Here is a 25631-nt window from a genome sequence, read left to right as displayed (position 1 = left end):
GTAACTAAAAGAGTATAATTGGATTGTTTGTAACACAAAGGATAAACGCTTGAGAGGATGGATACCTGATTTCCATTATGTGATTATCATGCATCGCATACCTGCATCAAAATATCTCGTGTACCCCATAAAGACATTCACCTATTATGTAACTACACAAATTTAAAATTATAAGTTATTTTTAAAAAGAAAAGATCTGATATAAAGAAATGGTATACATTTAGCCTCTTTTTTTTTTTGAGACAAAGTCTCACTCTGCTGCCCAAGCTGGAGTACAGTGGCACGATTTCAGCTCACTGCAACTTCCACCTCCTGGGTTCAAGCGATTCTCCTGCCTCAGCCTCCCGAGTAGCTGGGACTACAGGCATGCACCACCATGCCCAGCTAATTTTTGTATTTTTAGTAGAGATGGGGTTTCACTATGTTGGCCAGGCTGGTTTTGAACTCCTGACCTCGCGATCCGCTCGCCACGACCTCCCAAAGTGCTGGGATTACAGGCGTGAGCCACTGCGCCTGGCCTTTTTTTTGTTTTTTGTTTTTTTTGTTTGTTTGTTTGTTTTTTAAGGAAACAATCTCACACTGATTTGTTTCCCAAAACAGTCGAGGAGAGTTTGAGCTATTATAATATCTATCAGTTCTTTCTAAACATTCTTCTCAGGTAAAGTCAGGTTTAGGTACTTGGTTATGTTCAATTTAACTCTGTGTGACAGAGGCAATTCTGTGTCCACCAGCCCTCATTCCCTTTTCTAGGAGGCACACATACTTTACTTCCCAGCCACGCTGCTGGGTGGGGCCATGTAACCATGCGCATAAATTCCAGCTAAGGCATTGGGGTGAAAATGATACACAGCACTTCCAGGACTGGCCCCTAATATCTCTGACAAGTTAACCACAGCTAGCCTCCCTCATCTGAGGGCCACAGATTTGGCTACATTACCAAGGCCTCAGGGCATGGTAGAACCACCAAATGCAAGAAGCCTGGTCCTTCAACGAATGCAAGAAGTACAGACCCCACCCTCTGGCCCCAACCAACTTGTTACCACACTGTGACTTGTATGAACATAAGTCTTTATGGAGTCAAGGTCCGAGATACTGGTTTTGCTAGCCTACCCCAATTAACAGACCTTATATTTATCACCAGTGGTAGCATAAGTGAAAAGAACTCCTGGTCTTAGTTTCAGACCTGGGATAAAAATTCTGGCTCTACTACTCCCCACACGCCCCCATGATCTGCTCCTAGAATATGCTCTATACCCTTCCCAACTGCGTGTCTACTGCATTTTCCTCTTTTTCACTACAGAGCCCTCCCAACTCTTCTCTGCCTCACGTTTCTGTCAGAGGGAGGCCTTCTCTGACCTCCGTCGCATACATGTCACTTCTCTTTGCTCCAAGTGCAGCGTACATTCCTCTGTTTTAGCATCTACTATGTTTTATTGCAAATATTTGTTGACGTGTGGTTCCCCAGACTGTGAATCCTTTCTTTAATTTCCCGCATTTAGTTACAGTGTCTGGCGCATGTAGAAAATAAGTATGTATTAAATGAATGGTTGTCACATATGACCTTAAGTGAGTCACTTATTATTATTATTATTTTTTTGAGACGGAGTCTCGCTCTGTCGCCCAGGCTGGAGTGCGGTGGCGCAATCTCAGCTCACTGCAAGCTCTGCCTCCCGGGTTCCCGCCATTCTCCTGCCTCAGCCTCCCGAGTAGCTGGGACTACAGGCGCCCGCCACCTCGCCCGGCTAGTTTTTTGTATTTTTTAGTAGAGGCGGGGTTTCACCGTGTTAGCCAGGATGCTCTCGATCTCCTGACCTAGTGATCCATCCGTCTCGGCCTCCCAAAGTGCTGGGATTACAGGCTTGAGCCACCGCGCCCGGCCGAGTCACTTATTTTTTAAGTCTACTAAATAAAATTTTTCAAAATTGTTGTAATGATGAAATAAGGAATGTGAATGTGACTTGTAGGTTATAAACAGATTCTAACAGTAATGGGTTTACTCACTGTTTGTAGGCCCTTCTCATCTTTTCCAGTCAAATCCATCTTAATGCTCCAAGGTAGCACTATCCAACAGAAATATAATGCAAGCCATATTTGTAATTCTAAAACTATTTGTAGCCACAAATAAAAAGTTAAAACCAAGTGAAATTAATTTTAATATATTTAACCCAATATACCCAAAATATCAGTTTTTAAATTAAATCTTCGAATACATCTCTGTTCAGACCAGTCACATTTGGAGAGCTCAAGTGTCACCTGCGGCTACCGCTCCGGTAAATTGGACAGCAGCCGCAAGGCCTACTTCATATAGCAACCTGACTTCCCCTTAGGCAGAATGAGTGACTCCTCTTCAGTGTCTCTCAAGCCCTTTATCCTATTGTGAAAAGTGGAGAGTAAGCTCCATGAGGAATTCCAGACTCTTGTCTGGAGAAACCACTCTCGGCCTCGGTCTGGCCTGTATCGGGCCGTTATGCAATTCCAGGTAACTGATGAACCCCTGAGGACACAACTCCGTGGGAGGCCCCGTAGCCAGAGCGGAAAATGGTCAGTCTGGCAAGAGTGCGGGCAAGTGGCCACGGCAGGCTGCGATCCCGGTGCCCGCCGCCCTCCAAGCGCCTCGGGCCGTATCCTCCCCAAGGCAGCGGGCGCGGAGGTCCCGGGTTGGGCGAGTTCGGGGGCGCCTCAGCCGCAGCCCCGCCCCCCTCCCACGCCTCTCCCTCCCACGCCTCTCCCTCCCACGCCTCCTCCTCCCACGCCTCCTCCTCCCACGCCTCCTCCTCCCACTCCTCGCGCCTCCGCCGCCGCCGAGCCCCGGAAGCGGGCGGGGATTTCCTGTGCCCGCCCCGCCCGCGCCCGCCGGGCCGCCGTCTCCGCCTGTCTCTGGCTCCGCCGGCCGCTGGCTCCCAGACGCAAGCGGAGGGCGGAGGGGAGGGGCAGGCGGCGCCCGGGAGGGAGGCACCGGGCCGCGGGCCAAGCCGACCGGGGGTGAGTGGAGCCGGGCTGGAGGGAGCTGCGGCTGGAGGGAGGGACTCATGGCTTCCCGGGGCGGCGGGTGGGGGCTCGGTCACCCATGGGGGCGGGGAGGAGGATCGGCGCGGCTTCCGGGTTGCTGCCTTTCCCGAGGGTCTGCCCCGCTGACATTCTGTGCCCGCCCCTCGCCCTGTCTCCCCGTGCCCATCGCAGCTGTCAGGCCCTGCGGGCTTCCGCCGCTGTCACTCGCGCACGGGTTACCCCGTGGCTCCCTTTCTCTTCACTTGCTCATGCCCCAGCTAATGGGAAACCTGTTTTCTGACCTCACTTCCCCTGCTCCACTTCTGCCTTGCTCGGATTCTCTGAAATCTGACCCTTTCCAGGGGCACTGTGACAAGAAAGAGGGAAGAAGCAACCTTACCCCTGAGCAGGCTCCCGTCCCGCCCATGCCCCACCCGTGGCAGGGGCCAGGGTTCTCTTGATGGACGGAGCACAACTCGTCCGTGTGCCCTTGGGCTACTCATTTTTATAACATGGCCCCTTTTCTGTTCATCAGCACTGGCTGCAAAAACTTCCTTTTGAAGGTCCCTTGCTACCCATATGTGTGAAGAAAAGGGGGAAATGAAAGCCCTAGAACTCAGACTCCAGTGGGCATGGGATCATCCTGGAACCAGGAGAAAGGAGGTTAGGGCTACCACCTTAACCGCCCAGGTGCTGGCTCTGCTTGAACATCTTAGGAAATGCAGGCTGAGGACAGGTACCCATCCCATCCTTTGCTGAGATTGTTGCTAGCACTTCCACGGATTTCTATCAGTGGTATAGAAAGGCTAACAGCTGGCCCAGTGGGCTCTGCAGAAAGAGGCTTTCCATTAAGTGACTCTGCTACCAGGGGGAGATGGAGAAAGGGTTTGAGACAAGTGTCCAGATATGTAGCTAGAGGTAAAACCTTCAGGGAGGATTTGCACAGGAGCTAGAGAACCAGAAAGATGGGACGGACGAAGAGGGGGAATTAGTGCCCTGTGTATTAAAAGTGGATACAGAGCTGGAATTCAGAGAAGAGAGCTAAAATGGAAGTTTCCCTTCATTGCTTTAGCAAAAATTTTCCTTTCTCATGAAAAGTATCTGAAAAGGAAACGTCCAGGGTGCTCCCGTGAGGCCCTGAGCCATCTTTGGACTTTTGAGATGAAAGGGGAATTTGTTTTTCCTGTGCATTGGCTTAGGGTTCCCACCTACCTCTTTTGTCAAAGACAAATAGGCAAGAAAATAGATGACTTGACATCTGTCATTAGCTATCCTGGCCTTCAAGGTTCTTCCAAATGTTATTAAAAGGATGTAAGTAAGCCAGGATAGTTACCAAGTTTCTGACTGCTCTTGGAAGTCTTTCACGGACTCTTGAGTGTTTGGTTATTGAATAAGAATACCCAAAATATGTTGCCAAGCAGAAAGAGATTCTCAGATCTCAGATTATTTCTCTGCCATAAAGCCCTATCACAACAGAAGTGTGACCCCCCCATCCTGCTCTTAAGATGTCCAAAGAAAAAGAAGAGCCCACTATCTGGTTTTGTACACTGCAGGATTATTAATAATTAAAAAATAATAATAACCTAAATCTCTTTTCTTGCAATCAAGACCCATTTTTTCTGTTTGACCTATATAGAGATAGAAGGGACCTCTGTTTTTATTCATTAGTTAGCATCATTCATCAGCCTTCTCCAGACAGAGAAAGCTACATCTGACATTTTTAGCTTTCCCAGTGGCTGTATTTCCCATCCCTTTCTTGACTTTCATGTCTTCTGATGAACACACCCTGGCTTCTCCATATGCTTCTTTCAAACTGAATATATTTTTCTAACGAGATCTGACTGGTGCCTGACAAACAGGTTTGTTCATCTGGGTCATGTTAGCAGTACTTCTTCCCCCTTTTCCAGCTCTGGTTCACACTCTTTCTGTTCCTTTTTACTTTTCCTGATTAAACTTCAGCTCCTCACTGACCAACAATTTCTCTTACCTGTTAGGATTACTTTGGAGTCTTACACCTGCTTTCCAAGTTATTAGTTTTTCTACCGTATTTACTACCAGTTCTCATTGGATGGTAGACCAAGTGCCTTTTTGTTGAGGCTTGTCCCAAGTGAGGTACCTTTTGGCTCAGCCTCATGAAAGAGGTGTGTGCTCATGATACAAATACACCCCTTGGTTGGGACTTCTACCTATAGTAATCATTTCATTCTAAACTGGTGAGACTGTGATTTGTGGCAGAAAATCTTCTGTGTGGTTACATCCATCTTGTTGAGTGCAGGTCTATGTGCATTTCTTTCTGTATGTTTCCAAATTGCTTACTTTCCTGTACTTCATGTGCTTGAAATTAAATGGATAGCCTTTGAATTTCTGGGACAGTTCTTTTTTAAAAAATGAACTTCTTCTAATCTTCAGGTATATTCTGTTTCCATCATGAGGTCCACAAAATACCAGTTAGTGGCTTTGCTACATAGCACCTGCCAATTTCTTAGTTCCTCCAGGAAGCTTGGTGCAGGCTCAGTTGATCGGAACACATCAAGCTTTTAAAGTTCATCTTGCAGCAAGCTTCTCCTATCTAGTTTCATCTATTATCCCTGGGCCTGTTCTTCACAACTCCCTTAGGAATATCACTCCTTTCCCATTTTCATGGGCATTGCTGATATGAATTTGTTCCAGGTCACAATTTGGGTCTGCAGCAAAAATGCTTTCAGAACAGACAGCAGCTCTGGGGACAGGATGGGAATCAATCAATGTACAGCTGGATGGAGCAGAGCCCCAGGTGGAAAGGGGAAGCAAGGAAGAGGGGCCATGGAGAACAGTACCAGGGCCTCTGGAGCACCTGTGCTGTGACCTTGAAGAGGAGCCACAGTCCCTTCAGGAGAAGGGTGAGAGCCCGCAGAGTGTGTGGGAAGCACAGTGCGTAGTCTCCTAATATTTGTTCCAAAGGTAGGGCTAAAGTAGGGCTAAAAATCTCCAAATTGCCATGGACTAAATAGCATAAACTATACCAGGACCAGCCTATTCTTTCTGAGACCTGGTCACAGGTACAGAATAGGCTTCTGAATTCAGGAAACCATGCAACTGGGCTTCTCTTGTTTCTTCATAATTACTCCTTCCACATACAAATGCGTAATTAGTGATACTGAATGAGGGAGATGAAGGAAATGACAGCAACCTGATTACTGTTGGATAACTCATTCAGTAAGATGCACTTTACTAGATGAAAATTACATTCAAGTACTGTAAATTCAAACTATAGCTAGTCTAACTAAAAGCCATCTGATACCCTTTCAGAACATTTTGAGTGATGGCCTTCTCATCTACATTTACGCCTTTGAGTTTTACCAGCGGGCATAGATACAAAAGCTGTGGCCCTTAAGCCTCTCTAAAATGGGGCCCAGGCCCTATTGAGAAAGGGTAGATAGTTATTCTCTAATGTTTCTTCTCTCTCCTCATCAGCTCAGTCTGCTCCCTGGGTTCCTGCAATTCCCCAGGAGGGGAACACTGGAGACTGGGAGATGGCAGCTGCACTTCTTGCAGCTGGATCACAGGTGAGCTCTGCTTCCCTTGGCCTCTCCTGTGGTCCCATCACTGCTGCCTTTGTATTGCTTTCGCATCAGCCCATTGATGAGTTGGCTCACATGATCATCAATGGTATGTTCATCTTATAACTGAATAGAATCTATCCCTTTCCAAGGGGTCATAAGACCCTTGGAAAATTAAATGGAGCCACAAGAAAGGGAATTCTTGAGGTTAGGGTTTTTTGGGGTTTTGCTTGCTTTGTTTTTTGTTTTTGAGACAGAATCTCACTGTGTCGCCCAGGCTGGAGTGCAGTGGTACGATCTTGGCTCACTGCAACCTCTACCTCCTGGGTTCAAGCAATTCTCCTGCTTCAGCCTCCCATGCAGCTGGGACTACTGGCCCATGCCACCACACCCTGCTAATTTTTGTGTTTTTAGTAGAGACAGGGTTTTGCCACGTTGGCTAGGCTGGTCTTGAACTGCTGACCTCAGGTGATCTGCCCACCTCAGCCTCCCAAAGTGCTGGGATCACAGGTATGAGCCACTGTGTCTAGCCAAGGTTAGGGTTTTTAATGGATGGCTGTGTTTGTTATCCACAGGAGGATTTTAAGAATAATTACCTCCCTTAGGAAATAAATCTGGAAAGATTAGGAAAAGAGGACCTGAAGAAAGCTTAGAAGAACCTAAAGTGGAAGGATTGGGTGGATGATGGAACATTTACGGAAAAGAAGAGGAAGAAGGATATAAAGAGGGGCAGAACCTGGGAGGAAAATAGGTTTAGATTCAGAAGGCAATAGGAGAGCTGTGGAAAGCTAATAACAGTAGTGTTAGTACTAATAGGAGTACACCCCCAGAGTGCTTATCATGTTTGCCATTTTCTGGGTGCTTTATGTATATTAACTCATTTAATTCTGAGAACAACTCAAGTTATCCAATTTTACAGATGAGAAAATGGGGCAGGAAGAGATTAAGGCACTTGTGTAGGGTCATGCTGTGAGAAAGTGGCAAAGCTGAGTCACTTGGCTCCAGATTCTGAGCTCCTAACCACCATACTGTGCTGCCTAAAAATATAAAGATATGGCCAGGCACGGTAGCTCACGCCTGTAATCCCAGCACCTTGGGAGGCTGAGGCGGGCGAATCATGAGGTCAGGAGTTCGAGACCAGCCTGGCAACATGGTGAAATCCCGTCTCTACTAACAATACAAAAAAATAGCTGGGTGTAGTGGTGGGCGCCTGTAATTCCAGCTACTCAGGAGGCTGAGGCAGGAGAATGGCTTGAACCTGGGAGGTGGAGGTTGCAGTGAGCCGAGATTGCGCTACTGCACTCCAGTGACAGAGTGAGACTCCGTCTGTAAATAAATAAATAAATAAAGATATGCTGTGGCAAGGGAGGCAAGAAAGAATGTTTTATCTGTAGCATTTTGTGCTGATAGAAAAGGCAAGGTCCAGTGGAAGAAGGAGGAAATGTTACACAATTTCTTCTTCAAAAGAGTAAGGCCAGGGAGAAGTGACTGAGTAGGCACCTGTCAACAGAGGGGGTGATGAGTTTGTGGTGCCTCCAGCTTCTCGTGGCCCCACTTGGGAAATTCCTCCAGTAACATTACACTCACTCACTCCTTGACCATCTACCTTCACTCCTCTCCTCATTTCCCCTTTACCAAAACTGTGTGCCCTACCCAGGGACTTCTGGGCAGCTCTTTTCTCAGATCATTTCTCACCCTCTCTCCTCTACTAAATTAGCCTTTCATACTGAATTACACTTTCCTTGAAAAACAGCTGCTGACAGAAGATGCTACATTTTGTTTCAGGGCCTGGTAACCATCAAGGATGTGTCACTGTGCTTCTCTCAGGAGGAGTGGCGGAGCCTGGACCCCTCTCAGACAGACTTTTATGGAGAATATGTCATGCAAGAAAACTGTGGGATAGTAGTCTCTCTGAGTAAGCATGACCTTCTCCAGCCACTAGAAGATTATACTCTGGGAGGACAGAGCCATCTGCTTCAGGGCTACTGGATAGTGTCTGTCTAGAACTCCTTCTGTGGCAGGGAATCTGTCTATGCTTCTGCCAGAGAAAAAACACTAGGACCAATCCCAAGAGAATGAAAGAGAATAAAGCATCATTAAAAAATAAAAATAAAAAAGCAATTGATGTTGAATTGTGGAGTAAAGAACTTGAGATTTTTCTTGGCTGGGAATTAGGAGGTTCTCACAAAGCAGAGAGAACTGGAACTGGGTCCTTGTAAACTTGGGAACCATATAGAGGAAGACAGGGATGCAGGGGGTAGGACTGTTGTAGGAGGACTAAAGTGAAGTTATGCCCAGAAAGGCCAGTTGGGCTGGAAAATCTGAGTGGAAGAAAACAGGTTCATTGGGAAGGAGAGTGATTTTCTAGGCAGAGAAGAGGGACTTAACAGAGATGGGTGGGGGAAGAGGTTGGGGTGGGGAGATGTTTTTTTCTTGACCTTCTTTTGTCTAGAGTTCTAAACAATAGGAAACAGTTTTTTGTTTGATTGCTTCAGAAATACAGAATTGCTGTTGAACTAATTGACAGCTCTGTTCTCCTTCCCCACGAGCAGGATTTCCAATTCCCAAACTGGACATGCTTTCTCAACTAGAAGGAGGAGAAGAACAATGGGTCCCTGACCCCCAGGACTTAGAGGAGAGGGACATTCTGAGGGTCACATATACAGGTAAGAACCTAGAATAGGCTTTCAGCCATTTCCTTCACAGTTCAGGGCATCATCACTCCATGTTCGTCTCATCCCTACTCTGCCTCAGAGAGTTCCAGAGATGAAAGGTTTAGAGATCTTTTTCTTCAAAAGCAAGGGAGCGTAACAGCATGGTGTAGTAGGCACTTTGTGGATTGGAATTCTGGACTGTACTTGTGGGATCTTTGAAAAGTAATAAAACTCCCTTTGGTTTCTTCATCTGTAAATTATTGTGAAAATTAAATGTACGAGTATAGTAGAATATTAGAACAGAACAGTGCCAAGCACGTAATAAGCACTCGATAAATGTTGTTGTTATTGTTGATATTGTTGTCAACCTCCCACCCATTTCAGGAATGCCTTGAGGATTGCTGACAGTTGTCATTCAGCCAGTGACAATTGCAGCACATTCTGTAACTCTCTCCATCTATGCTTAGATAGAAAGATGCTGATTAATAGTAATATATAGTAGTAAATAAATAATGGTAATAAATAATAACAATAACATATACCATTTACTAAGTACTTAAACTATGCGCAGATTCTGTACTATCTATCTTATAACCACCTGAGAGAGAGGTATTTCTTCCCATTTTACAGAAGAAATGAAGGTTTAGAGAAGTTAAATGGGAAAGCTGAGATTCCATCTTGGGTAATCTGCCTCTTAAGCCTAGGCTTTTAACCTCTATATCTGTTGCACTATCTTGTATGACATTAGACTATGTTCTCTCAGCCCTTCTGGGGTCAAGTCTGGGCCCTGGCAGGTATCAGACAACCTCATTTGTGACTTAGGAAATGTTGTGACTCTTCTCTTGGGGTTGGTATTTCCCCTTCTCCACAGGAGATGGAAGTGAACATGAGGGGGATACTCCTGAACTAGAAGCAGAACCTCCCAGAATGTTATCCAGTGTGTCTGAAGATACTGTTCTCTGGAACCCGGAGCATGATGAGAGCTGGGATTCCATGCACAGGAGCTCCAGAGGAATGCTCCTGGGGCCCCCTTTTCTTCAGGAAGACAGCTTCTCAAACCTGCTGTGTAGCACAGAGATGGATTCCCTGTTAAGACCCCACACATGCCCCCAATGTGGGAAACAGTTTGTGTGGGGCTCCCACCTTGCCAGGCATCAACAAACACACACTGGGGAGAGGCCCTACAGCTGCCTCAAGTGTGAGAAGAGCTTTGGGCGAAGACATCACCTCATCAGGCACCAGAAAACTCACCTACATGACAAGCCCAGCAGGTGCTCTGAGTGTGGTAAGAATTTCCGATGCAACTCCCATCTGGCCAGCCACCAGAGAGTGCATACAGAAGGCAAATCCTGCAAGGGCCAAGAGGTTGGAGAGAGCCCTGGCACAAGGAAACGGCAGCGTGCCCCACCAGTGCCAAAGTGTCACGTGTGCACTGAATGTGGGAAGAGCTTTGGCCGAAGGCACCACCTTGTGAGACACTGGCTGACCCACACTGGGGAGAAGCCCTTCCAGTGCCCTCGCTGTGAGAAGAGCTTTGGCCGAAAACATCACCTGGACAGGCATCTGCTGACCCACCAGGGACAAAGTCCCCGGAACAGCTGGGACAAAGGAACATCTGTCTTTTGAAACCTGTTTCCACTACAGCTATGGTCAAGTCTATCAGCCGGTGCTACTAGGAGTCACTGCCAGGGCTGCTGTTCTTCTGAACCCCAGGGGCCAGAATCATAAGCCCTAACCCCATCCCTAGAAAGATGAGGTCCCAGCAATGGCCAGAGCATTTCTCACCAGTTCTGTGAGATAGCACATAAAAATAGAGTTCTTTGGGCAAAACTTTTGGGAAGCAATGCATCCTACATGGGCTGATATTCAGCCTGAGCCATTCTCAAGAGAGTGGTACCGGCAGTTTATGGCTGAAATCCATTCTGATTTGTTGGAGTCTATGCTATACCAATTGTTAAATATTTTGAGTATCACTTTTGCATACTGTTACTATTATATTTTCTCTCTCTATATAGAGAAAGGCCATTTTAGCATAGTAAAGGCTCTGAAAATTTCTGCAGTAGACCAAACTGAAGATTCTATTAATGCAGTGTTTCCTAAATGTATTTGACCTCAGTATCCTATTTGCATCCCACAGAACTGGTGACTATGAAACACTCTGGTGAACACTGGGTTAGAGAGTAATGAGGAAATGAGACTTAGTGATCAGGCATCCAGAGCCCCTCCTTTTATCCATATGAAAGCCAGCGGGGCCAGGCATTGTTTCTGTGTGGGTCTGCCTGCCTTACCCCAGTCAGCAGTATATATACATCTACACCTCTCACGCTCACCTGCTGAAAAACAATAACCTTTTTACCCCTTATTCCTCCTCCCTTCATCCTGCACATACATATATCCAGCTGAGAAATCATACTACAAGGCTAAGAGATGACCTAATACCCCCAAATAACCCAGGTCCACACAGAAAAAAAAAAAAAAAAAAAAAATTTATCCCCTTGAGCAGACCCCTCTCTCGACTGTCTTTATGTGTCTTGTGTATTTGTGTGCAGGGTCTTTGAAGAGAGCATGCTATGTGCAAATTGTACAAGCTAGGTTTTCTAGGGGCTGTGTTCTGGGGATGAGGGTAGTGGGGATTATATGGGTTTCTGTTTCAAGACAGGAAGCAGTCTGATTAGGGAGCACTAGTGGAAAGGGTTAAATGACAGGTTAAGTTGGAGTTGAGTACAAAGCTTTCCCAGTTATTGCTGAGATCAAGACAGTTGTGAATGTGTGTGTCTAGGTCTGAATCTCTGGGCTGCAGATTGCTTTTAACTGGGCAGAGAAAAGTCTGGGGAGGTGAGCTGTTTCTTGTTGATTTCAGGCAAGAGGCACAGAAACTTTGTATTGAGTGGGGATTTTGTTTGAAGTGCTGGAAAATTAGAGCAGGAATTACCATGTTTGCAAGTTGTTGCCATCACTCTTGTTTGACTTTGCCTCATCAAGGGGCAAGTTATTCTTGAAGATCTCATTCTCCCAGAAACAGAACTTTAGGGGAAATGGCTGTGGCTTAGCTTTTCAGCTGATGCAGGGTAATGAGCTTTCTGGTTGGTTTTCCTTCCATTTCTGGAAAGATGTCCACGCTGAGACCCTTAACTCTAGGGCTTGCATAAGTATTCTAGCATCGTTAGTTGGTCATTTTTTCTCTTTATCCATGATTGTGTTAATATCAATCTTATAACTTAAAAATTGTCTTGTATGCAAGAGCCGTTTCGGGTTAGGGAGGAAGAGGAGCAAAGTGGGATATTTTCTTTTTAATGCTTAGATATTGTTTCTTCCCTAAGATGTGTTTCACAACCACAATTGGTGGAGTGAACCAGAGAGGCAAGAGGAAGTGAGTTGCAACAATTTAGTGACTGTGCCTTTTGCAGGAAAAACTGGGTGAATCACAGCCCCTCAGAGTCCTGGACTCAATTAGAATTGAAGATAGACTTATTTTGCTGACTGGGCTTCTTAGAGTTTATGTGACTTGAGCAGCTTGGCTCCTGCCTCCTGCTACTCTGAGCAGCCTTCCTTCTTCCTGAAATGCACTTCTCTTGTTTATGATCCTATGAATAAGGCAAAATGGCTGGCCTTTGTAAGGCACGTCTTGCCCTAGGTTCTCAGAATCAGGAGCATTTTAGGATCAGTATTAGGAGATGCCCCAGGGAGTAAGAAAGCATTGGGTTCAGTGATAAATCTGGACTCTGCCACTTCTTTTACTCTCCCTCTTTAAGACTAAAAGCTCTGCATAAACAATGGTTCAGAACATGTCTTGGGTATAGACCTGTTGTACCTGACAGAAACCTGACAGAAACCAGAAACGCACTTTTGAGAAAAAGACATTTGTAATTCACTCAATTTTCCATACACATTTAGCAGGTTCAAAGCCCATCTGTGGAATCCCTAAACTGCCTTCAAAGAAAGGAAGTTACCCTGATCTAAAATAATCATTATATATTTGTGTCAAGAGGCAAGGGTCACTAAATATTTTAAGGATTAAGGTACCAGAGGCATCAATGTATAAGGATATAGTCTGGTCTTTAATTATGACAAGGGTATTGATTACATTTTACTCTCTGGGTTTCAAAAAGATCTGACATGCTGACAAATCCAGCTCCTCACAAATCTTGTGTGAAGGACTTGTGGGAAGTGGTATTCCTTACTATTAGATCACGCCTCTTAATAACTACATGTTAACGTCCAGCCTTTTATCTGTTTGAGTAATTGTAGGGATAGAAAGTGAAGCCCCCAGAGTTAGGTGCAAGTATAGCACCCAGCTGAAAGGCATCATGGAGTCTAAGGACCTTCTACAGAAGGGGCAATCCTTTGGGTTATTTCTGGTGTACCGCTGTCTTCTCTACCTCGGTCCAACACCACCTCCCTTGGACGAAAAATAAAACAAACAACAGCCATGAGATGAGTGAATAGATTTGAATGATTTTTCCCACAGGGAATAAGCCTCAAATGTTCATGTTCCACCCTGTCCCCTTTAAAAAGAGTCTCTATGTTCTCTTTGGGCAAAATGTAAAACAGGGACATCCATCTTCAGGAACTTGTCACATTTTTCCATCTGTGATGCCTCCACCCTATTCTGAGTATCCTCCCCTTTCCACTCCAACATAGTATCTTTCAAAGAATTCCTTGCAGGGGAGAATGTATCCCAAAGTGTTAGCTTTTCACAAGGCTATTTACACTTTAAGCCTTAGTTCTCACTGTAGAAGGAAAAACTTTTGCTTTGTCAAAGTAATGTTATGGCTTTAGAGAACTAAAGAGGTGATAATTTGGGACAAAATTCCTCCCTTTCCAACATTCCTGCAATCAAACTACTGTTTCCTGTTTCCATAAAGGGCAGGTCCTGACTCAGACCTAGAGAGGGGCCAGAAGGCCAGTTCTTTCCATCTCTGTATTAGGATGAATGCACTGAATGGGAGTGGGTGGGGCTGGGCAATAACAGAAAAGTGAAATCCATTTATTTAGAGACTTAGCCTCAGCTAGCAAAATTTTCCTCTGTTCCCTTGTGTGCCACACCAAACTGTGGCTCTCAAATTTAGTCTTTGGGCCAGCAGCATAAATATCACCTGGAAACTTGTTTGAAATGCAAATTCTTAGCCCCTGCCCCAGGAGAACTACTGAATCAGAAACTTAGGAAGGAGCTCAACATTCAGTCTTTTAATATGCCCTCCAGGATGTGTGATATAAGCTAAAGTTTGAGAACCACTGGCTAGGAGATTCATATTTCAAGCAGTGGTACCTCACTGTTTTCAAATGGATCTTCACACTCCTGTTGTCAGGTTTATTCTCTGCAGCCTCACTAGGCTAGATCTCAGTTCCATTCCCCTTAGTTGCAAGGTCTTCTTCCACTCTTAACTCAGTAAAAGAACTGGGGCTAGTCACCAATATCAGAAACTGTGGTGGGGCAACTACCAAGCCCCTATGATTGACTGGGGCTGGGGCTTCCAATATGGGCACTGAGGATACTTGGGTCCAGAAATCTGAAAGGACAGAAAGGAACAAACAACTCAAAGATAGAAAATCCCATGTAAAACTGAAAAACTGACATCCAAGGAAATGTTTCCCCTTTGCTTTGTCCTTTTCACTGGCTCTTCTAATAAAAGGCAGGTGGAGTGGGCATCTAGCACAAAGGTAGAGTAAGGCCTGCTATGCCAAGCCCTTAAGGACCCATGCTTTCCAACATAAAAATTGGATTAAAGACCAACGAGGGGCCATGGAAGGGATTTCTAACCATGATTTGGCATACCCTATGGGCAAGGGAGCAGGAACATCAGAGTAACCAGGGCACAAGAGGGAACTAGGTTTTTCTAGTAAGATTTGACAAGCACGATTTAAATCCAGACTCTGCTTACTAGGTAGAGGTTGTAACCAATGAAGCCATGGTACCCAAAATGCATTCTGTTGCTTAGAAGATTCTGACAGATTCAGGCTGTGGGGAGGAACCTGCCTTGCAGTCTCTGACCCTGCTACCTCCTCCAGTTCCTCTCCCAGGCGCACCTATGAGGACAGATACAATTCTGCCCACAGGGCTTGTCCACGGTCAAAAGATTAGACCCCTAGGCTGAGACTTTCTTCAACTCCAGGCCTTATGCTCTCTCCCTCTTTCCTGCCACCACCTCCATTTTCCCAACAGGTAGCATTCTTTCTCTACTCTTTGTTCTTACTCTTTTTCAGATTTTTTGTTTGTTTGTTTGAGTTTTGCCTTGTTCTGACTGAGCAATAACATGCCTTTCCAAGGGCATTTGTTCCCTCCAGTCCCCATCCTTCTTCCATTCTAGTTTATCTCTTCAAATTTCTGGCCAATTCTATTCCATCATGAGCCCACTTACTACCTATTCCTCTGCCTACTGTCCAATGTCTTTTCTATCAGCTTTAAGCCTACTAAGCAGGGGTCAATTCATACTTCCCACTCTCATCCTCCAAATTCTTGGTTTGGCTATAGCAATTCATCAGCCTCCTCACCACTCTGCCCGTTTCTCATACACACCCCCACAGGACACCACCACCACTCCACCCCCTGCCTAGTACTGCCAAATCTGATTCCTCCATTTCCTAGACGTTCTTCTTCCTTTCAGATAACTTCCAAAGTTGTTTTCCTCTTTTCACCATTTTTAATTTACTTCCTTCCAGTCTCCTGTGACTCCTGAGAATCAAACTCTTAATTCTACAAGCAATTTTTTGTGTCCTTATTACGTGCCAGGCACTGGGAATTTCAGGCCTGGGAAATCAAATGCGACCCTTGCTCCTGCTCTCAGTGTGTTCTTCAGTCAAGCCCTTCCCCACTTTCCTGCCTTGTCTCTTGCCACCAGGCACCTGGGCATCTTCTTCCAGGAAACTTTGGGGATGAATGCCGACTTGCCATGCAGCCCAACTGCTCCGTGCCTATCAGATTTCTAGCTATTATCTGAATTGGTTCCTTCTGATGAACTGCGAACTTCCTTGGGTTACCCAACAGGGGACTTATGGTCCCTGTCAGTTTAATAAAAGTGTTGGCTGTGTCACTTATTTCTTCTCTAGGTCTTCTCCTTCACTTTTCCCTCCATTCCTGCTCTTTGCTCCTGACAAAAAGACTACCACAGAACGGGGGAACATAAGTCGCAGAATCTTCTGAGAACCACCTCATCTCACTGCCTGAAACATAAGCCTCCAGACACAACAGGTTGGGCCTCGCCACCTCCCTCTGGCATCCTGGCCCCCATATGCTCTTGAGTCAGCCAGACACTCCATCCAACCTGGAGAGGCTGGAGGATTGGGCTGGTGGTCTGCTCCCAGGAAGCACTTCAGCAGCAGACTACTGAGCAGGGCCAGGACTAGGGAGATTGCCCAGCACATGAGTTTAAGGAGGCCCTCAGTTTCAAGGCCCTGCAAGGGCTGACCTTGCTCTTGAAGATCTGAGAGTGCTGAGCTCGAGTCTGGAGCCACCAAGTGGTGGCGGTAGTGAGTGCGACTTGGCCCCTTAGGCGTGTTCGCAGTAATTGGATATTCCTGGGATTGAGAGGATAGGGTAGGAAATGGTTGTGGGAGAAAACATGGAAAGCAGGTGTGGAGGTAGGGCCAGAAGCCACTGTACATTAACTCAGTGACAAAGCCTCCCCTCTTGGACAGGAAGGGCATGTGGTGAGTGCAACTCAAAGGTGTGGCTCTTCCTCTACAGGAGTTGCCTTAAAAAGCCTCAAGCGGCCGGGCGCGGTGGCTCAAGCCTGTAATCCCAGCACTTTGGGAGGCCGAGGCGGGCGGATCACAAGGTCAGGAGATGGAGACCATCCTGGCTAACACGGTGAATAACACGGTGAAACCCCGTCTCTACTAAGAAATACAAAAAACTAGCCGGGCGAGGTGGCGGGCTCCTGTAGTCCCAGCTACTCGGGAGGCTGAGGCAGGAGAATGGCGTGAACCCCGGAAGCGGAGCTTGCAGTGAGCCGAGATCCGGCCACTGCACTCCAGTCTGGGCGACGGAGCGAGACTCCGCCTCAAAACAAAAAACAAACAAACAAAAAAGCCTCAAGCCTGTTGCTTAGGGGATGAATGATCCTCAGATGCCTTGCAGCTTTCCTTACCCCAGCCAGATTGTTTTGTTGCCCCGGGCCTCATAAGTTTCCTTTTCTTGTGTTCACTCTTACTTCCCCTCAGCCACTTGGAGTCTGGTCTTTTCCATCATCAAAAAGGGAAGAAGGTAAGGGAATTGAGAAAAGGGAAAAGAGAAACACAGCCACTATGACTGTCAACTAGCTAGAAATCTGGCAGGCACAGGGATGGTATAAACTCCCACCAACACTGTAGATGAGTGCCTGTTTCCCCACAGCCTTACCAGTAGAGTAGGCTCTCAAACATTTGGATTTTTGCCATCTGATTAAAAACACTTTTTTTTTTTGGTATTAATGTGTAGTGTAGTTTAAATATGCATTTCTAAATTGGACCTTTTCATGTTTTTAAAAGGACATTTTTGTTTCTGTTAAGCGTTTTTCAAACAACCATTGAATATTTGTTCTAGAGGACATCTAACATTTGTTACAACTCAAGTCCAACAGTGATGTGATCAGCATTACACTAAGCAGTTGAGGTAAAAGAAAATCAAAGAACTGGGTCAGGGTCATTCAGTTTGCTCTGACTAAAGTTAAATACCCAAATGTGCCACTCAAATGTGAGCTCAGAAAAGTGGAGATTATGTTTTATCCATTTTAGTATTCTCAGCACAGGGCCTAGAATCTTGCAGGCACTTAGTCATTAATGAATACTAGAGATGAGATTAGCTGTTCTTGGGAATGCCTCTGGCTGAGTACCCAGCCAACATTATGATCTTGATAATCTGGGTAGCTTGCTAACGAGATATGGTCATTTCTTATATTTCACTGGAGTACAGCCACCCTAAAGCTTATCAATGAAAAATAATCTCAGATGACCATTGTTAGCTATATAAGGTCAAGATCTGGGTCTCTCATGTCTGCTACTGTTCCTGCATATGGTGGGCACTTAATAAATTGGATACATTTTGATGAATGAATGGGAGTTTGAAATGAAGAAACCATCATAAAACAAATATAAGTGTGATGGTTTTTAGGAAATCTAGAAAACAAATTTTTCCCAGTATCATTCCCATCCTACCTTAGAAGAAAAAGGCTAATACTAGACCACCTAGTATTGCAGCCTTCTTACTAAGTTTAGTGAGGTCTGAGTTCTTGTCCCACGACCAAGAAGGCAAGCGGACACCAGAGAGTGAGTAAGGCAGAGTAGCATTTACTAAGCAACAGAAAAGCTCTTAGCAGCAAGAGGGGACTCAAAAGTGGGTTGCCAGAAATTGGGCTGAGTTATGGGTTTTTTATGTGGCAAAAAGAAGTCTTCTGTGGGTTCTGTCATAGTGGGAGGGGTAAAGTTCCCCCAGGGGTGTTGCACCATAGTGACTCCATCTTGGTTGTTACCCAAGCGCCTTAGTGAAAGCCATGGTGGTGGGGAGGTGCCCAAACCACAGTGCTAATGATATTACAATTAACTCTGGGTCGTGTTCAGGACATTTAGTTGATCTATTGTGCCTGTGCCTAAGTTGGGACAGTCCCTTCTGAGCAGACATCCTGGTATAAGAGGAAATTCTTAACCACATTTCCATCTGCTAGTTACACCGTAGGGACAATACAGGTGCAGTCCCACGGGTGCTGTCTCTCTCCCAAGACCCTCCCTATCTACCTAGCCAGCCTCTAATTGCCTCCTCTCTCCCTGGTTCTTTAGGTAAAAACATCCTAAGACTAGAAAGGGGGTAATACATCTGGCTATCATCAGGGTACTTGATTAACTTTATTCTAATTGTGTTCAGTAGACAATGTTTGATTTTCTCATTGCCTCTTTTCAGAGGCCTTCTTCCACACACATTCATGTGCATAATAAACTTAATTACAACATGGGGAAATATCAAGTTCTGATCATCTATAGATAAGATAACGCTACAAGAATTCTGCAGTTACTAGGCTTTGCATAGGCTTAAAGCAGTGATTCTCAAGGGTGTGAAAGGGTAAATATTAGCATCACTTAAGGGTGGTTTTTTTTTGTTTGTTTGTCTGTTTTAAATACACATACCCTTGTAGGACATATCATACTCTCCTAAGGAAAAGCTTGGTCAGGTATACCTGGAGAAAGCTCCCAGGAAGTTCTAATACCTTCCCACTGCCACTCTTACCTCTTTAAGAATAAAAAGCACTTCCCAGCCACTTCCATGTCCCCATTCCTTTGACTTCGGCTGAAAACAGTTACTCCTTTCCTTGAATCAGCTACTTTGACGTTTTACTTCCCTAGGAACCATTTCTGTGTCCTGTCAGCCTATGGCATGAGAACTACTCCTGCACTGTTTTTGATCCCTGCATTCAGAACTAAAATCATACATTTATTTCATACTTGTTACACAGTGCTCAATGTATGTTGTTATTGTTAAGAAAAGCAAAAGACCTATTCATTATCTAGCCTTCTCCATCTCCTTGTATTTCTGCTATGCATTCCGTAAATCTTCATAATTTCCTCTTTAGGAGTTGGCACTTTCTCAGAAGAAAATTTCTTTATTGCTGAATTTTGTCAAGCAAACCATTATGCCATGATGTTTAAGTCCCCTTTTCATTTTAATGACATTTAAATCACTTAGACATCATCTTAGCTCAATCCCAACATTTTACCGAGAAGGAAACCAAGACCACGAATGGTTAAGAAATAACTCAGCAAAGGTCAGACTAGCAGTCTTAGTACATACTGGTTCAGTAGTTTTCTGCTGTAGCACCTTACCACCCCATCGAGAATTAATTATACAAATATTTAACTCTCAGTGATGAGTACCTACCCTATGCCAGGCCCTATGCTGGATGCTTTCACACATTTATTCAACTGAGGATTAACATAAGAATATTTTTTAAATTAAACTAGGTTATCAATTCAAGGCAAAAACTACAAACTCATTATAATCAATTTTGGGAGGACTTTGTCCTAAAAGGAACTTCAGGTAAGAACACTACGAATCAGTGGGGCCACTCAACTTAAAGACTGTCCACTCTTGTCCCAATATGCCCTCCTCCCCAGAACTCCATTTGAATTTGCTAGAGTATCTAGCAACTTCAACACTTGTTAAGCTGCTGGTTTTCCTCTGTTTTCTGTCCTAAAAGACATTTCTCTGAGTTTTGCAGCAGGAACAGAATCTGTTAATTTACTCTCTTCGCTGCACGTTACCACCACCCACCCCTTCCCTTCCAGGTGCGGCAAAGAGGAAACAGACACAAGGTGGTCGAGAGGTCCATTTCATTTCAATGAGTGTGAGAGCCGCTCTTCTTGGGGCCTATGCAGGAAAGGCATTTGTCCGTGGTGGGAGTGAAGCTGCTCCCACAAGATTCACTCCCGACTGCATTCCGAAGACCTTCAGATTTAGGGAAGGTCTTTGTGGAAGTCTTTAGTGGAGTCTTCCCCTGCCCGCTAGATGTCCGGTCGGTTTTAGCCGGCGTTGGTTTCTGGATGGTCCGCTGTGCGGGCTTCTTAGGCTCCTGCTTCTCTTCCCTGGGCTTGGAGCTTCGCCTCTTGTCCTTCCCTGACCTCGGCCTGGTGTGTTCCTTCGCGGCCCGTCCTCGCCTCTCGCCTGCCGCTGTCGCTCCCGCTTCCACCTTGGCTCTGGCACACGGCGGCTCCTTGGCTCTCGGCCTCGCCCTCCTTGTCCTCCTCGCCCTGGCATTGGCCTTGGCTTTCGCCCTCGCGTTCAGTCTCCACACTTCTCTGGCCTTCCTGGCCGCCTTGCGAAGCGGCTGGCGGCGCCTCCGTGAGCTCCGGGACGCGGCTGCGGTCCTCCGGGTAGCGCGCGCGCCCTCCTCTTGCCTCGCGCGCCCCGGCTTTCTCCTGGGCTTGGAAACCTTCCAGACCGTGAAGCAGCCGGCGGCGTCGCTGCCGCTGACCCGGAGGAACGTGGCCTTGGCCTGCCCTCTGGGCGCTTTGTGGCGGCCGCTCTTCCTGCGCACTTCGTAGCCGGCGTTTCTGAGCTCCTTCCTGAGAGCTGCCAGAGTCAGCCCTTTGTGAGCGGTGATGGCCCGGAGCACCAACTGGGGCACTTTGAGCACGGACCGCGAACAGCGCCTCCATGGTCCCCCGACAGTTTTTTCCGCTAGCGGCTGAGTGACTGAGTGGCCTCGAGATTCGCCACTGGGCCCAGGCGCCTCAGCCATGGCCCCACTCCCGCCTCTGCGGGGCCACTGGCTTTGGGCCTCACCAGTCAAGGCCTGTTGCATAACTGAGGTGGACGGGGCCACGTCACAAAGGCTGGGCTGGCAGAGATTTTCAGGTCCTAATTATGAGGCTGGCAGATCTCACCCAGGGAGGGGCCCTTTTCACTTATAATAACCAATCAAATGCCACTTCCTTCTAGGTCTAAACCAATCCAAGTCTTCAGCGCCTATCCACCCCCAACAATCGCCTATACAGTCTCCAGGGTTTTGTTCCCAAACCAAACTTAGTGATCTTGATCTCCACCGCTTTCTTTAGTTGGCTATTCTGTGTGTGTGTATGGTCCCGCACACCATCTACTCACAGTCCTTAAGGCGAGAGAAGCTGCTCCCAACTATCCAAAACAAGCAACACACTGCCTGTAGAAAGCACACGGGGTAGTCCATGAAACACAACCCAGCCTAGAAACTACCACCTTTAATTCCACCAGTCAGGTATCTGAAGTCATGTCTCCCTAATTCTACACAGTGGATTCTGTGCAAGAGCATGAAGTAAAAGAAGGAACCAACTGTGTGGTCCCTCTAACCTAAACACTGATTCCCACACCTGGGAAATTTAGATGACGCATTCAATTGGACTGAAACAATCTAGATTTCACATCGCCTGAGGACACTGGTCTAATCCTTATTCTTTGAACATACGGTGTTTTTCTGCCTCTCATCCCCTCTCTTGGATTGCTCATCCTCTTTGTCTGCCCAGATTAAGTCCTGCTCATCTTTCAAGGTACTGCTACATTATCCTTCTTCACTGAAGACTCCCCAAACTCTTTCAAATGATTTCTTGCCTCTTAACTACCACAACCACAAAAATTCCTTCTGCAATCTTATATGGCTTTTTCTTTAAACTAATTTGGCATTAGAGGGTATAATGTGACACAATATTTTTTAAAAAGAAAAAAACTTGGACTTGGAGCTGGAAGATACGGATGCATATCCTAGCTCTTTAGGAGCCATACGACATTAACACATCCCTTAATATCAGCAGTGTGGCTGTGGGATGGATGTGCCGGCCATCTGACTTCTTACCTAACATCACATTCCCTTCCTACCAACATCACAGAATTATTGCAGAGTTTCAGAAGAGGTAGATAAACAAGGGCTACCTAAATATAAGGAATAAATTTACTTTACTTTGAATGTTTCTGTCTTGTCTTTCCAACTAAATAAAAATATCCCCAAGAGCTATAGGCTTTGAACTTCTATGCCCCATGCTGCACCTAACAATATGCTTCATTATACATAGCGGGCATTTAATTAAGCCTGCTTACATCATTCCTCTCTGGTGAGGAGAGTTTCTCTAGATTCAGAAAGAAACTTCCAGAAGATCAGGAGAAAGGAGCAGAGCGAATTTCAAAGGGTTGGAAATGAAGGGGGCCAAGTAAGGATTAGCTTCTCAAGGACCTATTTTGGATACAGTTTAGTTGGGAATAATTCAAAGAATTATTCTAAGAATACTTCAAATTGCCAAGCATATCATACTTTTCCAGAGGGCAATCACATACATTCGGCAGTCACAGGCTAGACAGTGACAGTTTCTTTTAAAAATCAAAGCTTCAGGAAGTAGCTTAGACCAGTGCTTTTTTTTTTTTTTTTTTTTTTTTTGAGACAGAGTCTCACTCTGTCGCCCAGGCTGGAGTGCAGTAGTGCAATCTCAATCAGGATCACTCCTGACCTCAAGTGATCCACCCGCCTTGGCCTCCCAAAGTGCTGGGATTACAGGTGTGAGCCACTGCATCTGGCCTGTATTTATTTATTTATTGGTAGAGACGAGGTTTTGCCATGTTGACCAGGCTGGTCTCAAACTCTTGGTCTCAAGCAATCCACCCACCTCAGCCTCACAAAGTGCTGGGATTATAGGCATGAGCCACTGCGCCCAGTCAGACCAGTGCTTCTTAAACTTCAATGTGCATATTTAGTACTCTGGGATACTCATAAAGCACAGATTCCAATTCATAGGTCTGAAGATAGGGCTAGAGGTTTTACCTTCTAAGAAGCGTCCATGTAGTTCTATCTGGTTAAAACACAGGTGTGTGTTGAGGGGCAGGGAGAGGGTAGACAATGAGAAGGAAGTAGCAGGAGATGGGACCGAAAAGGTAGGTAAGGGACGTTGTGAAGGACAACTAATGATAATGACAGAGCTGTAAGTGGTGACACAATAGCAAGTGGTAAAGTTTGGAACCAAACCTAAGTCTACTTAATCCTAAGGCCTAAGTTCTTAAGTACTGTGTTAGGTTTCCTTTTCTCTAGGGTTGACCCTCTCCCTATTATGTAACTCCACCATAGAGCAGGGGCTAATTTATCTCCATAATCACAGTTCAGAGCTGCTCAGATTCAAGAGTATCTAAAGGTACTCACTGTACCTTTTCCCATCTTTAAAACCAGGGCACAGTAATGTGACCCTGAGGATTTACACGGCAGGGCACTACTGCATCAGCACAGGGACAGTGCACTCAGGAAGGACTGCCAGATGGAAAGGCAGGACCACATTGAGCAGGATTTCTCCCATTTGTATAGTCTCTTGGTCTAGCTACCCTTCCTGGTTGCAGAGACCAGTGGCCACAGGATGGGGGCAAACACCAGATAAAAAAGAGGCAAAACTGTTTGCTTTGAGAATAAGGAAGAAAATGAGTGAAGTCAGACCCTTAAAGTCAACTGATCCAGAGAAAAATAGACTGACTGTACATAATGGTATAGTCATGAAAGACAGGAACAAAATCAACCAACCATGTTTATTGATGCCCCTGTGATCAGAAGGGAGGCCAAGTAGAAACCTTTGGGAGAGGCCAAAATCAAAGGAAAACAAATAAATGAAAAAAAATCAAAAACATCAACAGCAAAAAAACAAACATTTTCATTTATATATATAACCATTCATTTTTGTATAGATCTCTGTATATATATGCTGTAAGCAGCAGAGGAATACTTTTTTTTTTAAGTAAGAGCAGGAAACAAATGTCCCACTTGCCACTCAGCTGGCTCAGAGGGCAAGAAAGCTAGCTGACAGATATTTTCCAAATCACCAATCCCTTAAGAGTTCTTTTCTTCCTCTTTGGAAGAAATCTACTTACTAACTCTCTTCTTCTGACATCCCAAAAGGAAAAGATACTTCAGAAAAGTGATTTCTTTAGGAAAAAAGTCAGTAAAAACCAGCACCACACCACTAATCCAGAGATACCAACTCCAGCTCCACAAAAGCAAGCCTGAAGTATTTCTTTGAATTTTAATGGTCTATGATTATAATTCAGAAGTTATCACTTAAAGAGGATGGCATCAACCTTTTGTGAGAAAGAGCAATAGCTCTTAATGAAGCTTTGTGGGTCAGGGGTGAGAGGGTTGTAGGGAGGAAGAAGGATACTTGGGAATGATGTCTAACCTATATCCTTCTGCTTTGAGTTCCAGAGCAAAATAGTTTTTGTTCTTGGAAGTCTCTAGAGGAGCTTGGTTGATTTAAAGAGTAAGCAACATTTAAATGCTAAATTCCAAGAACATCAGAGGTTTCATTAATCTCACTCCCTCATACCGAGTTATACTGATTTAATTTCACCAAGGATAACTCCATGCCAGAGCATAGCAAAATTCAGTAGCATACTGATCTAACGTTAGTCTATCTCACTGCCCCTCCCCTGGATCCACAGGCCTGGGAGTCCAAGGTCCTGAGTCTTTCTGACTCAATTATCTTTTATAAGGAATCTTGTATTTTATCCTACTCCAGGGGATTGCCAGCAAACAACCAGCACACCTTTCCCTTCCCACCAGTCAACTGATGGTCAATATGTGGGTGAAAGCCCTATAGACTCTCCCTGCTGTACACCAAGGAAGTACAGGCAACTAATCTGTGTCCTCTCTCTCCTCACCAGCAATGAGATGGCCCCTCAGAGGCAAAGCCTGTTGCCTCCTACCCTAGGACAGGCAAGTGTGGCAGTGGCAGATTCGGCAGAGAACCCTATCAACAGCGCAGGGAAGCTAATGCTCTGGTCAGAAACCCAGGAGTGGGGAACCCCAGGAACCAAAGAGTGAGTAGAGAACCAAGAAAGTGAGGGGGCCGGAGAAAGGGCACATTAAAGTTAGTGTATGGAGTCCTTATCTCACCCCTAGTTGTACATGCTAAGATTGATGAGAATCAGGGCTGGGCGCAGTGGCTCACGCCTGTAATCCCAGGACTATGGGAGGCTGAGGCAGGCAGATCACGA

At 45.6% G+C, this 25631-nt stretch overlaps 2 protein-coding genes across 2 annotated transcripts; one reads left to right on the top strand and one right to left on the bottom strand.

Moving 5' to 3' along the window:
- The first annotated feature begins 2830 nt into the window (after positions 1 to 2830).
- Positions 2831 to 16212, top strand: ZNF641 (zinc finger protein 641). The gene is made up of 6 exons (XM_023211258.2): positions 2831 to 2982; positions 5659 to 5867; positions 6442 to 6533; positions 8313 to 8442; positions 9080 to 9193; positions 10053 to 16212. The coding sequence occupies exons 2-6, from the start codon at positions 5684 to 5686 to the stop codon at positions 10805 to 10807; spliced, it is 1275 nt and encodes a 424-aa protein (XP_023067026.1). The 5' UTR covers positions 2831 to 2982; positions 5659 to 5683; the 3' UTR covers positions 10808 to 16212.
- Positions 16213 to 20459: 4247 nt separating this feature from the next.
- LOC111542060 (testis-specific H1 histone) lies at positions 20460 to 21748 on the bottom strand. Its single transcript, XM_023211259.3, has one exon. The coding sequence runs from the start codon at positions 21445 to 21447 to the stop codon at positions 20482 to 20484; it is 966 nt and encodes a 321-aa protein (XP_023067027.1). The 5' UTR covers positions 21448 to 21748; the 3' UTR covers positions 20460 to 20481.
- Positions 21749 to 25631: the final 3883 nt, after the last annotated feature.

The sequence above is a fragment of the Piliocolobus tephrosceles genome, chromosome 10, assembly GCF_002776525.5.
Source record: "Piliocolobus tephrosceles isolate RC106 chromosome 10, ASM277652v3, whole genome shotgun sequence".
NCBI classification, from domain to species: domain Eukaryota; kingdom Metazoa; phylum Chordata; class Mammalia; order Primates; family Cercopithecidae; genus Piliocolobus; species Piliocolobus tephrosceles.
Note: the sequence above shows the minus strand (reverse complement) of the source record. Positions and strands in the feature narration are given on the sequence as shown.